This window comes from Natrix helvetica (assembly GCF_964273705.1).
Source record: "Natrix helvetica genome assembly, chromosome: 1".
In the NCBI taxonomy this organism is placed as follows: Eukaryota; Metazoa; Chordata; class Lepidosauria; order Squamata; family Natricidae; genus Natrix; species Natrix helvetica.
Window position 1 is genome coordinate 260,588,226 of NC_138548.1, and position 14,844 is coordinate 260,603,069.

At 39.4% G+C, this 14,844-nt stretch overlaps 1 protein-coding gene across 3 annotated transcripts in view; it reads left to right on the forward strand.

Moving 5' to 3' along the window:
- The window catches only part of NACC1 (nucleus accumbens associated 1), a 29,840-nt gene extending 17,382 nt beyond the window's left edge, over window positions 1-12,458 (forward strand). For 2 of the 3 annotated variants that reach the window (XM_081938226.1, XM_081938227.1), the window contains 4 exons: window positions 2,807-2,980; window positions 5,556-5,661; window positions 6,161-6,258; window positions 6,613-12,458. In XM_081938226.1, the coding sequence (XP_081794352.1) occupies window positions 2,807-2,980; window positions 5,556-5,661; window positions 6,161-6,258; window positions 6,613-6,872 (638 nt within the window). In that variant the 3' untranslated portion in view covers window positions 6,873-12,458. The remainder of the gene's footprint in view (window positions 1-2,806; window positions 2,981-5,555; window positions 5,662-6,160; window positions 6,259-6,612) is intronic. The other variant, XM_081938225.1, reaches the window with a different exon arrangement.
- The last annotated feature ends 2,386 nt before the right edge of the window (window positions 12,459-14,844 follow it).

Sequence of the window (14,844 nt, forward strand, 5' to 3'; positions counted from 1 at the left end):
AAGAATAGGACACAATAGAACACAAGGAGGGTGGGCACAGCTGTTTTTGATTCCTGATGTGAGGGATGTTTGTGAATGTTGAAATATGGAACAAGTGAATGTGTTCTAATACATTTTGTATGTGTTGATCTGTGGGTTTGTTTTTATGTATGTGACAAAGAGAGAGAGAGAGAAGTGAAAGAAGTGTGAAGCAGACCTGAGAAGGATTTTAAACTAGGAATAATTAGAAATAAATCTCCAAATATTAATAATAATGTCAGCCTAGAGATATGGTATGAATAATATTTGTGAAGTGGTAGTATCTTTGAAAGTAACAGACTAACCAAGGCTTTGAGTCCATACTCTGATGCCAACTTGCAGACTAAGTTACATGGCCTACATTTTGCTATCCTGTTTCCCCCAAAATAAGCCCTCCCCGGATAATAAGCCCAATCGGGCTTTTGAGCGCATGTGCTAAAATAAGCCCTCCCCGAAAATATTGCAACACAGAAGCAGCCATGAGGTGACCACCCTCACCGCCTCCTGCACCTCAAAAATAATAAGACCTCCCCGAAAATAAGGTCAAGTGCTTATTTTGGGAGTCAAAAGAAAATAAGATTCTGTCTTATTTTCGGGAAAAGACGGTAGATAATTTTTTTCTACAGGGGACTTTTGTTCTCCTGTTCATAGAATTAAAATAGGAGAGGACAAGGTAAGTCATCGAGGTGAACTCCCTGCTTAATGCAGGAAGCCAGTATCCATAACAAAGGGATGTCAGCCTCCACCTGAACACATCAGGTAAAGGGTAGGGGCAACTGCAACGTTGAATATCAAACCAGAATGCTTCGATAGTGATGATGGGAACTTGTTTCTTCTGGATGTTTTCATGCCTTCTCTGCTCAGGGATTGGGAGATCTTCTGAAATACAAGTAATAAAAAGGTATACTGGAAAGTGAAATCATAACAACATGTTTAACCTTCGCAAAGTCAAGAGTTGTCATTTCTGCCTTGGGGACTTATAAACAGAACTAGCAGTGCTGCCCTCAAAGAAAATTCAGAAATACCGGAAATAGTGTATACAGGATATTCTGTATAGGCCTGAGCTAGCATTTTTCTATAATATATGTCAGGGCTCCAAATAACCCGGAATCAGAGTCCAAGGCAAAGTATTGCTCAAAGTTCCAATTTATTAAGAGAGCCATGTTGACACATCTGGGAAAAGCCGAATCTGAGCTTCCTGGGTTTTCCCCACCCAGTTGAGAGTTCATGATCTTGCCCCCACACCCACATGTCCATCACATGGTCCAATCTTCCACTGTCATGCTGGCAGTTCCACCCATCCAGTTCCAGTCAGGTGTAGAGGCAAAGGATATTAGGAATACCTCTGACCTCCGCTCCTTCCGTATTAAGCTGAAGACCCACCTATTTCAAGCAGCTGGCCTGGCTCAACTCTGATCTAACCATATCGCTCCTGACGGGTTTTTAACTGGGTATTTTAATTATATTTAATTTCTAGGGGTTTTAAATACTGTATTTTAATTGTTTTATCAATCGACCTCCTCCTTGTGTATGTTTCAGTGTATGTCTTTGTTATATGTTTGTTTTGTTTACATATTTATTTCGTATGTTTCGTTGTACGCCGCCCCGAGTCCTTCGGGAGAGGGTGCGGCTAAGAAATAAATATATTATTATTATTATTATTATTGGATTCTAGGAATTTTAAAAAAGAAATTTATTTTGACATCACATTCTACTCCTTATTATTCCCCTTCCCAATTCCCCATTAATGAAACAGCATAGTAAAATTGAATATTAGTGTGACAGGTGAAAGATCCCCAAAGGAACTGGCTGCAGGCCTGGCAATATATATATTTGGGCCATCCACAACTTGCTTTTTTTTCTACCCAAATCCAAGCCATTCTCTCTTTTTTAACTAAAAGGCTCAATAATCCAGCAACCCAATCTCGGGGATTAATTGAAGGGACCTTACTGAGATTGGGCAAGTTTGTTTTGTACAACTAGTAAGTCTTTTCTATTTTAATATTTTGGGATTGCGTCTTAACAGAGGTGCTTTAAGCACTCCACGTGATCTTTGTAAGAGGCAACTGAGGACTTTTCTTTCTTTTTTTCAGTTTTTGTCAAGTTGTTTTTGCTTCACAGCTGCTGCACCATATGTCCTTTATTTTTCATTAGTTTGTTTTTGTAGGTAGCTTTAAAGTATTGCATTGTATCATATCTTTGCTGAAAAAATAGTGTTATGACTTGTTTTTAAAAAATAAAGAATAAAATATGCACTGATGGTCTAATCACCATAGAAAACCTGCAACTTTCAGCCTCCCCGATTGCTTCCGGGTCTTCAGCATGCACTCCCTGGTACTGAAGAGGTTGTGAAATATTTTCAGTATTTGCCTTATAAATATGGACAAGGAGGATGAATAGCAATCTCTGCTTAAGATGAATAAACAAATCCAATGGTAGTGGATTTTCTCCACCTGTCAGCATTGCACATATTTGCCTTCCTTGTTTTAATGAGGGAATACAGCCAGACTACAATATTTTATGGAAAGGGGATTGAAACATAAGCTCTTAAAAGACATTCTGTTCCTGGAAGAGGCAGAGGTAGTTGTGATTCCATTTTTTTTTAAAGGATGCAGTAATTTCTTAGCTCTTTGAATGACTTGCTTAAGAATGCTCTGCAAGAGCGAGTTGCAAATGTAGTTGCAGAGTTTAAACATTTCAAAGCGAAGTATAGCCTTGGTACCTTCATTTCATATCTGCTCACCACTTTCTCCAATTTTCCTCCTGTCCCTTTCCCTCCCTTTTTCAGCAGAAAAAGTAGAAGCACTGCCAGATCAGGTGCAGTCAGAGTCTCGCAACCGGATACGAGTGCGGCAGGACCTAGCTTCACTGCCTGCAGAGCTCATCAACCAGATTGGAAACCGATGCCATCCGAAGCTATATGACGAGGGCGACCCAGCTGAGAAACTGGAACTTGTGATAGGTAGGACTCCTTAGAATTGAAACTGGTTTCAGTAAATAGGAAAAACCTCTTACATATAATTCACTCTATACTTTGGGGGATTAATTTTTTGTCTAAATGAAAAGGAGTCCTGATAATTATGTTACAATAGAGTCAAAATTTGAGCTAACATTATTTAAAGATGCCTTTAATTCCCAAAATTAAAAAAAAAGGAACAAGTGCAGGTAGTCCTTGACTTGTGACCACAATTGAGCCCAAATTTTATGTTGTTAAGAGAGATATTTGTTAAGTGAGTTTTGCCCCATTTTACAATTTATTGCCTGAGTTGTTAAAGTGAATCACTGCAGTTACTAAGTTAGTGACCTGGTTGTTAAGTGAATCCGGCTTTCTCATTGACTTTGCCTGTCAGAAGGTTGCAAAAGGAGATCACATGGTCTTGGGACACAGCAACAGTCATAAATATGAAGCAGTTGCCAAGCATCTGAATTTTGATTTCATGATCATGGAGATGCTGGAAAAGTTGTAACTGAAAACAGTCATAAATCATTTTTTTCAGTGACATTGTAACTTTAAATGGTCACTAAATGAACTGTTGTCAGTTGAAGACTACCTGTATTAGCATTACCTGTTATGGCACTTTGTACATATCAGAATACTGAGCCATGGAAAAGAGAACCAAGAAAAATGAATACCGTATTTTTCAGAGTATAAGAAGCACTCCCCTCCCCCCAAAAAGTGGATGGAAAAGTCTGTGTGTCTTATATAGTGAATGTTGCTGAAGCTCCGGCCCCCACCCACTGGCCATTTTCGGCCTCTGCACATTGCGTTTTCAGCCTCTGCATGCTCCATTTTAGACTTGTTCCAGGCTGCAGAGATCACCACAACACATTGCTGCCGATCACCGCCTCTGCACGTTGCGTTTTTGGCCTCCGCATGCCCCATTTTTGGCCTCCTCGCATTGCGTTTGGGGCCAAATGGGGCGTTCGGAAATGTGACATGCGGAGGCCTAAAATGTGATATGCAGAGGTTGCAGTCAGCGGCGATCTGCTATGGCAATTCCAGCAGCCTGGAACGGGTCTAAAACAAAGCATGCAGAAGCCAAAAATATGATGCACGGAGGCCAAAAATGTGACGTGCGGAAGCACCAATGGGCTATGGCAATTCCCGCACCCTGGAACAGCTGATTGGTGGTATTCTGGGAGGCCGATCCAATCACCAATCAGCTGCTCGTGCTGAATCTGGCTGCGATAACGTGCTGAAGCTGACCAGGCTGTTTGATGTTTGCTGCAAGGACGCTAACCAGATGAATACCATTGGATGCTGGTAGGCAGAGGCAGATTTTTTTTCTTCAAAAAAGAATGTGTGTTTTATACTCCAGAGCGTCTTATTCGGCAAAAAAATACGGTAACAAGGTAAAATTATAAATGTCTTTTTCCACCGAAATGGGTGTAACTGTACATGTGAATATTGGATTTGGAGTCCAATTAGTTGTGAGGATAGCTTGTCCAAAGCATGTCAATATTTCATCCTCAATAGCATCAGTTAAAAATGACTTCTCCTTTTTCTTCTATGTTTTGGAATCTCAGAAAGTAAGCGGCCTTTTTCATTCGCAATGAAATCACATTTTCCTCCAACTCTTTATTTGCCTGTGATTCATATCTTCCATTTTTTTCTATCATCTGTTGGAAATTCCCTATTTTTTCATTCATATCATGTATCATTTCTTTCACTTCTCCCAACTCACTCTTCACCTCATTATGATTCTTTGTTATCGCCTTCTGTAAAAATTGGAACATCGTCATCACATCTTTTTGAAATGAATTTGATTTCTCTGCTTGTAACATGCTCTCTATTGATCTTTGACTCGATGGACTTGATGTTGCAGATGATGGTGCAGATGTTGTTTTCTTTCCCAATTTGCTTAAATTTGGATTGCTTGCCATTCCTGCTTGTATCTACTTATGTCTATTAACTAGATTAATTGGGACCTTAATTTAGTAAAATACACCACAATAATCTCCTAGCCCCCAACCAACCTCTAAGAACCCTTTTTCTCTTTCTATTTCACACCAGTATCACAATCTTTTTTATAATCCACCAGATCAGTCCAAAAATTAATCCTGTAGTAATGTAGAATACTTATTTGCAGATAATTATTTTCTTTTCTTCTTCTTCTCTCAATAACTAGTATCTGTAATCTGCAAGGTCCATCAATACCCCAGGACATTACCACTCTCAATTGATTTTTGCAAGCAATTCTATGTTTAGAATTTCAGAACTCTTGCTTAGTTTTGACTTTGCCCTCTGAATATCCATAAGCCACAGGGATGACTCCCAAACAGATCATGTGCTGTATTACAGAAGTCATTTGTGTAACTGATTTGGTTGGATCAAAGCTATCAAATGAAGTGATCTGTTTGCCAAACCAGTGAGTGGCATCACTATATCGGAAGCAGCAAGAAATGAGATGAATCTTACCTTAACCGCATTATCTTTCGTCTACTACTTAAAGCTTTTGACAACATGGTGCTTGATAAGATTCTATATTGACCTGTATACAGTATGAATGTACACAACAGGCTTTGTTTCTGTTCAGGTACTAATGTGTACATCACTCGGGCACAGTTGATGAATTGCCATGTTAGTGCTGGGACACGGCACAAAGTGCTTCTCAGGCGGCTACTAGCATCCTTTTTTGACCGGTGAGTAAATGATCTTCTGTGCTATGGAGAAATAAGTATGGGGGTGTGGGTGTCTCTTCCTGTATGTTAACTCCTTCTCATCCCAGTGTTCTTTTCTGCTCTGGAGATGTAGTCCTAGGCTCAAGGAACAAGACAGGAACTGAGACTTAGCTAAAGACAGATAGCAATAGCACTTAGACTTATATACCACATTACAGTGCTTTACAGCTTTCTCTAAGCAGTTTATAGAGTCAGCATATTGTCCCCAACAATCTGGGTCCTCATTTTACCCATCTCGGAAGGATGGAAGGCTGAGTCAACCTTGAGCCTGGTGAAATTTGAACTGGCAAGCTGCAGGCAGTCGGCAGGCAGCAAAAGTAGCCTCCAGTACTGCATTCTAACCTCTGTGCCACCGTGGCTCATCTGAATAGTGTACAAGTGGACAGAATTAGCCTTGAGGAAGAGCACCAGTAAGACACAGTGTTTAATAACATTTTAACTGCCTTCTTACCATTGCTAGGAACACCCTTGCCAACAGTTGTGGCACTGGAATCCGTTCCTCCACCAATGACCCCAGCCGGAAACCTCTTGACAGCCGAGTGCTGCATGCTGTGAAGTGTGAGTGTCTCTTCAAAATATTTGTATGGGAGAGTGAATAAAATATAGGAGCAAAGTAGTACTTCCCACTTGAAAGAAAGGGGATACCTAGGACATGTAGCTAGCATGTAGTCCCTTTGAGTTATCAAAATCTATAATGTTTCTATACCACACAGCTAAATGTAGTGCCAGATTTAAAAGTTTGAAATTGGTCCTTTCTCCCAGTTCTGCTGAAGTTTTTAACTTGGCCCTGAGTCTTTGCAAGTGTGAGTAGGTAGGTCTTGGGGCTAGAAACAGAGGCAAAGAGTCACAGGAACATTCCCAATTGCTGCTACACTAACCATGATTAAGGTGGCCTTTGTTTTCTTCCTTCAGTTTATTGCCAGAACTTTGCCCCCAACTTCAAGGAGAGCGAGATGAATGCAATTGCTGCTGATATGTGCACAAATGCACGCCGTGTTGTCCGTAAGAGCTGGATGCCTAAACTGAAACTACTGATGGCTGAAGGCGACGCCTACACAACCTTCATCAATGACAGTGGCAAAATGGAGCCAGACATCATGGGTGTGGAGCACAACTTTGAGACCAGCAGCCATGATGGGGATGCAGGCACCTCAGCCGAGGGCCTCCAGTGAAGTGTGCCCACCTCTTTTTCCAGGCGATGGTTTTTAATTTCCTAATTTGATTTTTTTTTTTTTTTGGTAGAATCGTTTTCCACATTTTCTCATTTTCTTTTTATTATTGTTGGTTTGTTTTTCGTTTTTTTTTTGTTTGTTTGTTTGTTTTTGGCAGAGGGGAAAGAAAAGCATTGTGCTATCTCCTTTTTTGAAACAAAGATGCTTAAATTTTGACCTTTCCTCCTCAGGCACTACAAGTAGTTTGAACTCAGAGGAGACCCTGCTGCTGCTGTTGCTACTGCACTGGCAGTTCCGACTGGCATTTCTCCTCTCCCAGCCCCTTCTTTTATGACTGTTTTGATAAAAAAAAAAATATTTTAGTAGGAGGAAAAACAACCAAATCCACTTGCAAATACACTAAAGGAAGTAATGTCCAGAACACTACATGTTTCCTCCATCCTATGTTTGTTGTCGCCAGTTTAGGGCTGTAACTTGGACTGACCATTACTAAGTCTTTCCTTTCTAGAGAATGGGAAACACGAGCGGGAAAGGGACTGATCCTAACATTCTTGGGCTGTCACCTTTGCTCCTCTCAGTTCCAGTTCTGCCCCTCCCCTTCCATTCTTGCTTAGGTACACTTAGGTTTTAGGCAAGGAGACAGTTCCTTTCCTCTCATTCTTGGTATCCTCACAACTTAAGTATACTTGCATGCATACACACTAATGTCTGCTTTCATGCCTCTGAACCTATGCACTTTCTCCGACTGTGACACACACCGATCTGTCCTGTCATTCAGACCACTCTAACCTCCTGAATTAATGTATCATGTAGGACACTATGCTTGTTGCCTTTCTATTGGCTCAGAGCCAGTACAGAAAACACTGAACTTAGAGCTGAGATTACTATTATCTTCTAACATAGTCTTCATTTCTTCTATGCCAGCTTCTTCTCTGAAGTGGTTTCTTTTAACACAAAATGTGTTTGCAGGTTACTCAGTTTTCAGGAAGTTTGCAATATCGGATATATATCCATGCAGTCTACATAGGGATCTTTTTCTAGGAGCTAATAGTTAACAGGTATATTTATCTGTCTTACTGCTGCCATAACTGCAAACGTTTTTTAGAATTTGCTTTTAAAATACTTTTCACTAAAGGATCATTCCCCTCCCCTAAATGCTTGTGGATTAGAGAGCAGAATAAGACATTCTTATTCAACCTTTTCTCCCACTTCAGATAGTTTGCCAAAAGCAAACATGAAGTTTACAAAACAGTTTTTGATGGATGAGACAAAGCCAAGGAAGAAAGCATCACTTCCTTAATCCAACCAGTGCTACATGTTCGCACCAGAGTGTGTGGATATTTCAAACCTCCAGACAGCTGGAAAGAATCTTTACTGAAAGGTTGAAAATCTCCAAAAAAAAGTACCTAATTACAATATGAAACCTTACCTTTTGTTTTTCCCCACTAAAGGCCAATTTCATATTAATATGGCTCCCAAGTGATGTTTGACCCAGAAAAAAGGACTGCTGGTTGGATTCCATCTTGAAATGGAAAGTAAATAAGTAAGTGGGCAAACCAGGAATTTTAGGAAACCTTCTCTCCTGCCTTTTTGTATTTCTGTTGACAGGATTAAGGGAATCAGTCATACTGAAAGAATCCCTCTCTTCTTTGGAAATCCTGGGATACTGAAGTAGTTATGCTTGATAGCAGTAGGGCCTTTGTTTTTCCCAGTAAGACAGGTGTTCCAAACAATCCTTTGGGCGTTCATGATGGTTGTTGCCTGACACTTTTCCAAGCCATCCTTTGAACACAAGGCCATTCTCCACAACTGGGAAAGGCATGGGGGGGGTGGGGGGAGAGAGAAATGATTTAATAAAGGAACTTAAAACTGGAAATCTTGAAGGATTTGTCTCTCCATGAAGACAAATTCAGGGCATGAATAATGTTACATCTTTCTCCAAAAAAGATTACAAAATCTGGAGCATTTTAAAAATCATTCCCGCAGTTTAGAATTCTTCCAAATAAAATGGGATGACAGTTTCACTAGTATTTGATTTCACACGAAGGCATTAATCGGTGTCAATAATGTCTCTTACATGAATTTATCTATCAACTGAACCAAAACTCGCCTGGAAATTTTTTTTTTCCTTTTCCAAAGAAAGCTCAATAGTTATAGCTGAGTCTCAGTCATTGTCTGTTTATAAAGAAAAGCAAGTATGGTGTAAATCTTTTTTTTTTAAAAGAACAATTAAAGCACCTAACTACACTGGTTGTATTTCAGCAGGGGTTGCAAATTTTAGATTCAACCAGTCTTAGCTAAGGGGATGTACATTTACTTTGCATACGTAATTTGTACATACGTAGGTATGTTGTTTATCTGGAAAGAGCTCAAAATCAGCCCAGATCTTGTTTCAGAGATACACACATTCAGGTCCTGGTTGACAAGGGGAGACAATTTCCATGCCACTATCTAGTTCCAGAGAATCCCTTGGTACATTTATATTTGTAACTGTGGGGGAGCACATTTCTAAATCATTTCATGAGTTGGTAACAGCTCTAGGTGAACTTCACTGTGTTGATATATATTCCTACTCTCTAGATAGAACACTAAGAATGCCACACTGAGCCCACTTAGCTGGGAATAAGTGTGAATAGTACTGCTGACTGAGCACAATAAGACCTTTTTTGCATACCTTGATGGAACATTCGCCCACCAACTGTGTGAATGTGAATGTACCAGTCTTGCCTGAGAAGTCATGTGGGTGGATTCCTCCCCCCCTTTTTTTTTAATATGCTTCATGTGCATGTCCTACTTTGCTCAGAAAATAGCTGCTTTGTACTTCAAGGCATGTTGCTGGTTTTCTTTGGTTAGAATAGGCAATCTTGTTCATTACTGACTTTGGTAAGTCCAGGACATTTTCTAAAAGGCAAAGCGAAAGACAAGTACAGAATCTAAAGAGGTATAAAGTCATGTTCGGATGGCAAGGATATCATTGTAAGATTTTGGGCTGAAACAGCAGCCAGGCCAGATGCAGAGGACCTGATTACTTGAGTGCTGATCCAGGAGACTGCAATTGATTGGAGATGTTTTCAGAAAAGTTATTGTCCCCCGTTTAAATGTAGGTAAATCTGCCTTACAAACCTAAGGTATTATACTGATTTCCTTCTTTTACTGATTTCCTTCCTATAATTCCACTAAGGAATCCAGAAATTAGAGTTTTTGTGAATTTGCAGGTAGTTTTGTTTTGTCTGTTTTTCTCAGAATTATAATTCAGGTGCTGCTATTTTTAGAAATCCATGATGAAGTGCACAAACTTTGTGGCATCCCACTGCATGCCCTGCCCAGTGATACTATGAGCATTTGCTTTACTATAAAGAAATGGCTCTTCCAAGATCTCGAAAGTTAATTATTAACATTAACTCCAATTCTCACTTCACTGCTTTCACTTTCTTCCAGTTCCTCTCTTCTCTTTTCCTACTAGTTTATTTTATGCAGGAGAGGCTCATTTGTTACCTAGGACACAATTTACCTAGGGCTTCTATGGTACTATAGTCAGTTATATTATATAACAAACCCCACTCACTTCACATCTGATTAGTATTTTTCCTGAAAAATGGAAGAGACAGAAGTTAACTTTTTTAAAATCATATACATTTTCTAGAAACCAAATAGGGGTATAGCTCATTATTTTCTTACACTACAATAATCTTTAATCATATTCTAGTTGAAAAAAAGTATGTAATGGATGGTGTTTAAAAGGGAGGTAAACGATACAAAATTTTATTGGTATGGTTGGTATATGTGTGCGTGAGAGAATTATAATAATAGTCTCCGCCTGAATTCTCAAATGGTTTTAGGAGAAAAATTAATCAGCTGTCACTGTTGAAAACTGGCCTTGTTTAAACAATGGAAAGAATAGGAGCATTGAACAAATGTTGCATATTTAGCTGGATTGCAAGAAAAAGAAAACTAGGTATCTAATCAAGAATGCATGTGCATTGTTGAGGAGAATGCCCACCTGCATCACCTCTCTAAGTCATACATGGAATTATAGGGATGAACGTTGCAGTATGAATAGAGATACATATCCAACTCAGTTTTTATAGCAACAACTAATATAGAACAGTTGCATGCACATGAGTTCCTATTATCATCCTAATGCTTGTGTCTGTCTCACCCATGCTGCCACCCATGTTGTTGCATGTAATATAGAGGTTGACCAATTATATTTACCAGCTATTCTTTCATGAACATGAATGTGATTCTAATGAACAGACTCTTAAGAGAAAACAGCTGTGGTACCAGTAGTAATAAACACTTTTCCCCAGATAAAAACCATGCCAGCTTTTTCCTCAATCTGCATTAATCCTAATCTTGCCATTTTCTGCTAGTACCACTCCCAATTCGTGAACTCTGGTTTATAGGCTCCAATCCAGCTGCACAGTAGACTCTTAAAATTCTATTTGTCCCTTTTTTCTACTGTTCTCCTTAGCACAGTATTTCTGGTAGGTTCTCTTTTCCCTTCCCTGAAAATGTTAGGAGATTGAGATGGCATATACTTTTTTTACATAAAAATGCACAGAAGGTAATACTTCTTTCTACCATCTTGACCCCAAACTAAATTGGAAGACTTATTCTTTAAATTCCACTCTTGAGTTGGGGATACCTATGGTTGAACCAGTAAATATAACTTTGCCACAACATCTTGTCTTCAGTGGATAAAATACTGTAAAAAAGCGAAATAACATCCAAATTCCTTCCCCCTACGTTGGTTTTCAAAGCAAAAAATATTGCGATGACAACAGTATTTCACTGTGTGACTCAGAACAGAATTTATTCTCCCTAATCATTAAGAGTTTTTCCTTATAAAAGTATGTTAGATTGTTCTTCTCTAATCTCCACTGGACTCTAATCTAGCCACTGCTCAAGATGTGAAACGCTTTCTTGGGTTATCATTATTTGTTCAGCTGAGTGTCAACTAAGCGCTCCTACAACGTAAATGTATATCATGCGTTCATCCCCTCCTCAGTAATCTTGAGTAGAGTTACTTGGATGCAAGTAGTAACATTATTAGTTTTCAGTTTTGACAGTGGGAAGATTAATCCCCTTTCAACAATTGGCTTTTCTCAGTAACCCTGTATGTGGACAGTGGATTTCTTGCTACTAACAGGGACAAGAAACCAGCTGTTTCTTGCGAGCCAACTGATCAGATTAATCAACTAACAAGCAGGAAAAGGAGGCAGGGCTTTTAGATCTCCATCTTACACTGAAGAAATGAAGAAATTTAGGAAGAATACAATTTTATCCATATTCATTGGATACCTTCTTCTGAAAGAGGTTCTAGTATCTGTAGCTTCCTCCCTCTTTTCTCAGCCACCAAAATAACTATGATGTTGGGAAAGGCCAAAAAGTAAGAGTTAATAAGGTTTGGACAAGAAAAGTGTTTAGTAGATCATAATTCTCTGATCTGTCATGGCTCCAAGCGGAAAGTAACATTTATGAAAACTAAGAATAACTTGCACTGGGAAGAAACCAGTTCTGGGGGAAAAAAATAAGAACAGGAGACCTAGATCTATATCCACTCCCCTCCCCATCCCACCCACCCCCAATTATATTGGCCTCTTTTCAACAGAACATAAAAGCTTATGGAGCCTCCAAGGTCAGAGCAATCCATAATTGGAAATAAAATTGCATCCATACATCTGTCAATGCAGAGCAAGTATAAGTAATACATATTCAGAGGCATCCAGAATTTAATGTTCAGTTGAATTTACTTTATCTAGAATGCTTGCTTCTTATTCTTTTACCCAAGATAGAGCTGCTGTTAACGTTTTGTAGTATCATGTGCATCACCGCATCACTCACTGGTTAAACATTTTGCAGTCCTTGGTACTTTTCACTTTGAATTGGAAAAGACAGTTCTGGACAAGGTGCACTCAAGATGTGAATCAGGAGGCAGCTATTTATGTCTCTGTCTTTAGTCACCTTACTGAGTTGGGTGGCCTTGTAAATGAAATAAATAAATTGGTTTGGGCCCAGCCTTTGAGACTGATAAAGAGAGTTAAGGCAGAATCTGCTCTAGGAAGATGACACTTTTGAGAAAGTGTCATGACAAAATGAATTATAAGGTAGGTCAATCTCTTCTATCCCACCCCTTTTGACCAACAAATTTTGCACTGACTTTCACCATTATACTTTGGGAGAACTCTGAAATCTTCTGCTTTGAGCTCAGAGATTGAGAGAGCAAGAGAAGTGTAGATTGCACATAAGCTTCGGCATTTTTTAGAATCTTGGGAGCGAAGACCAGGGTTTTTTTTTTATGCGGGGAGCGAGGGGGGAGGGGATAGTGCAATATTAGTGGCACCTACTGAGGGAAAGGCAACCATTTCTTGCTGTGATTCTTGGGATGCCTGACTTATTCTAAGAAAATAAAAGAAAGGCACCAATTTTAAGTGAAAAAATAAGAGCATACATTATTCATTCACTGTTTAGTACTTCAGAGTCTATTAGGGCCTTTGAATAGGTGCCAAGGGGGTGCATATAAACTGGTGAAGTAATTCTGGTGGAACATAAGCTAGTAATTCTATTTACACTGGAAGGCAATTTGAATAGCATCTTGCATGCATGCTTCACATGTGTAGGACTTTTATTTTATTGGCAGCAGGTGTGATCACTGGCAACTCAATAATAGACATTTTGGAACCTTCTAGGAGAAAAGGGGGAAAAAATTCTACATTGCTTGCTTTTCTCATCAGGAGGCTTGACTGCCTTAGAAGAGTTGCTGTTGCAAATGTTGTAAGCTGGTCTGTCTTCCAAGATGGAGCTGCCAGAGCTCAATTTTTAAAGCGACGTGTTACAGGGGAGAGGAGTTCTGAAGTCTGGGCAGACCTTTGGGACTGTAGTTTGTAATCCGCAGAGGTCCACTTTGTTGCAATTCATAATCGCCGTCTGGTCTCATGGGTGGTAGCTGAGGTGGTAGTCAGGAGGACATTCAGCACCTATTTTCTGAAACAGGAAATACCTTTACCCACTTGGCATTCTTAGGAAAAAATCTGATGCCCACATTTAAATCCCAGAGGATGTCAGAAGATTCTTTGTTGAGTCTTTTTCCAACTTACTTAGGAATTTCTTTTAGTGGGCATATTTGCATCTTGGATATGCTTTCTCTAAACAATGGAAAGAACAGATTGCGGAGGGGATGGGAGGCCTGACTTTTGTTGTATCCATTTTTGTCATCTTTTATTTTCCTTTTGACATTTATATGCTGGTCTAGGACCGTAATAGACATTTGATTTGTCATTTCTTTCCTTAACTAAAGCAAACAAATCTTTTTTAAAAGGACAAAAATGTATACAGAAAGCACTAACAAAGCCTGATTATTTAACCTCTGTGCAGATGCAGCATGGACTCTTTTCTTCCCCTTCCAGGCGCTTTGGGTTAATGCAAGCAGCTATTCCAATATATCAGTACCTCTCCCTTCCCTGCCCCTTGTAAAATCCTTTCAGAGAGGAGAATCGATCCTTTAAAATACAAAATAACAATGGCAAAACCTCCCTTTTCCCACCCATAAGCCCATCCCAGCTCCTTCAATACCCCACGCTTTTACCTCCAAACTTTCCCCTTTCCTCCCCCTCCCCACCCCGGATAATGCCAGTATTTGTTCTGTGTTATAAGTGCCAAGAAAAATTTTGTGACTCCTCATCCCTGTGACCTGAGAGTATCAAGAATTGCACATTAACTACTGTAAAGATTAAAAAAAAAAAGAGGAATTCAGAAATGTTAATTAAAAAAAAAAGTTTGTAACACTGGTGTCCCTGCCTATTTCATTAAGTTCATTTATTACTCTGAGATGTTCTGGGATAGCTTTGCCCAAACTTACAAACTGGATTTATATAATAATGAATTTAAGCCGTGACACATCCTATTTCTGAGCATCGTAACTGTTACGTAATCAAGTTAACACAATACGTTAATCGTTAATTAACGATTC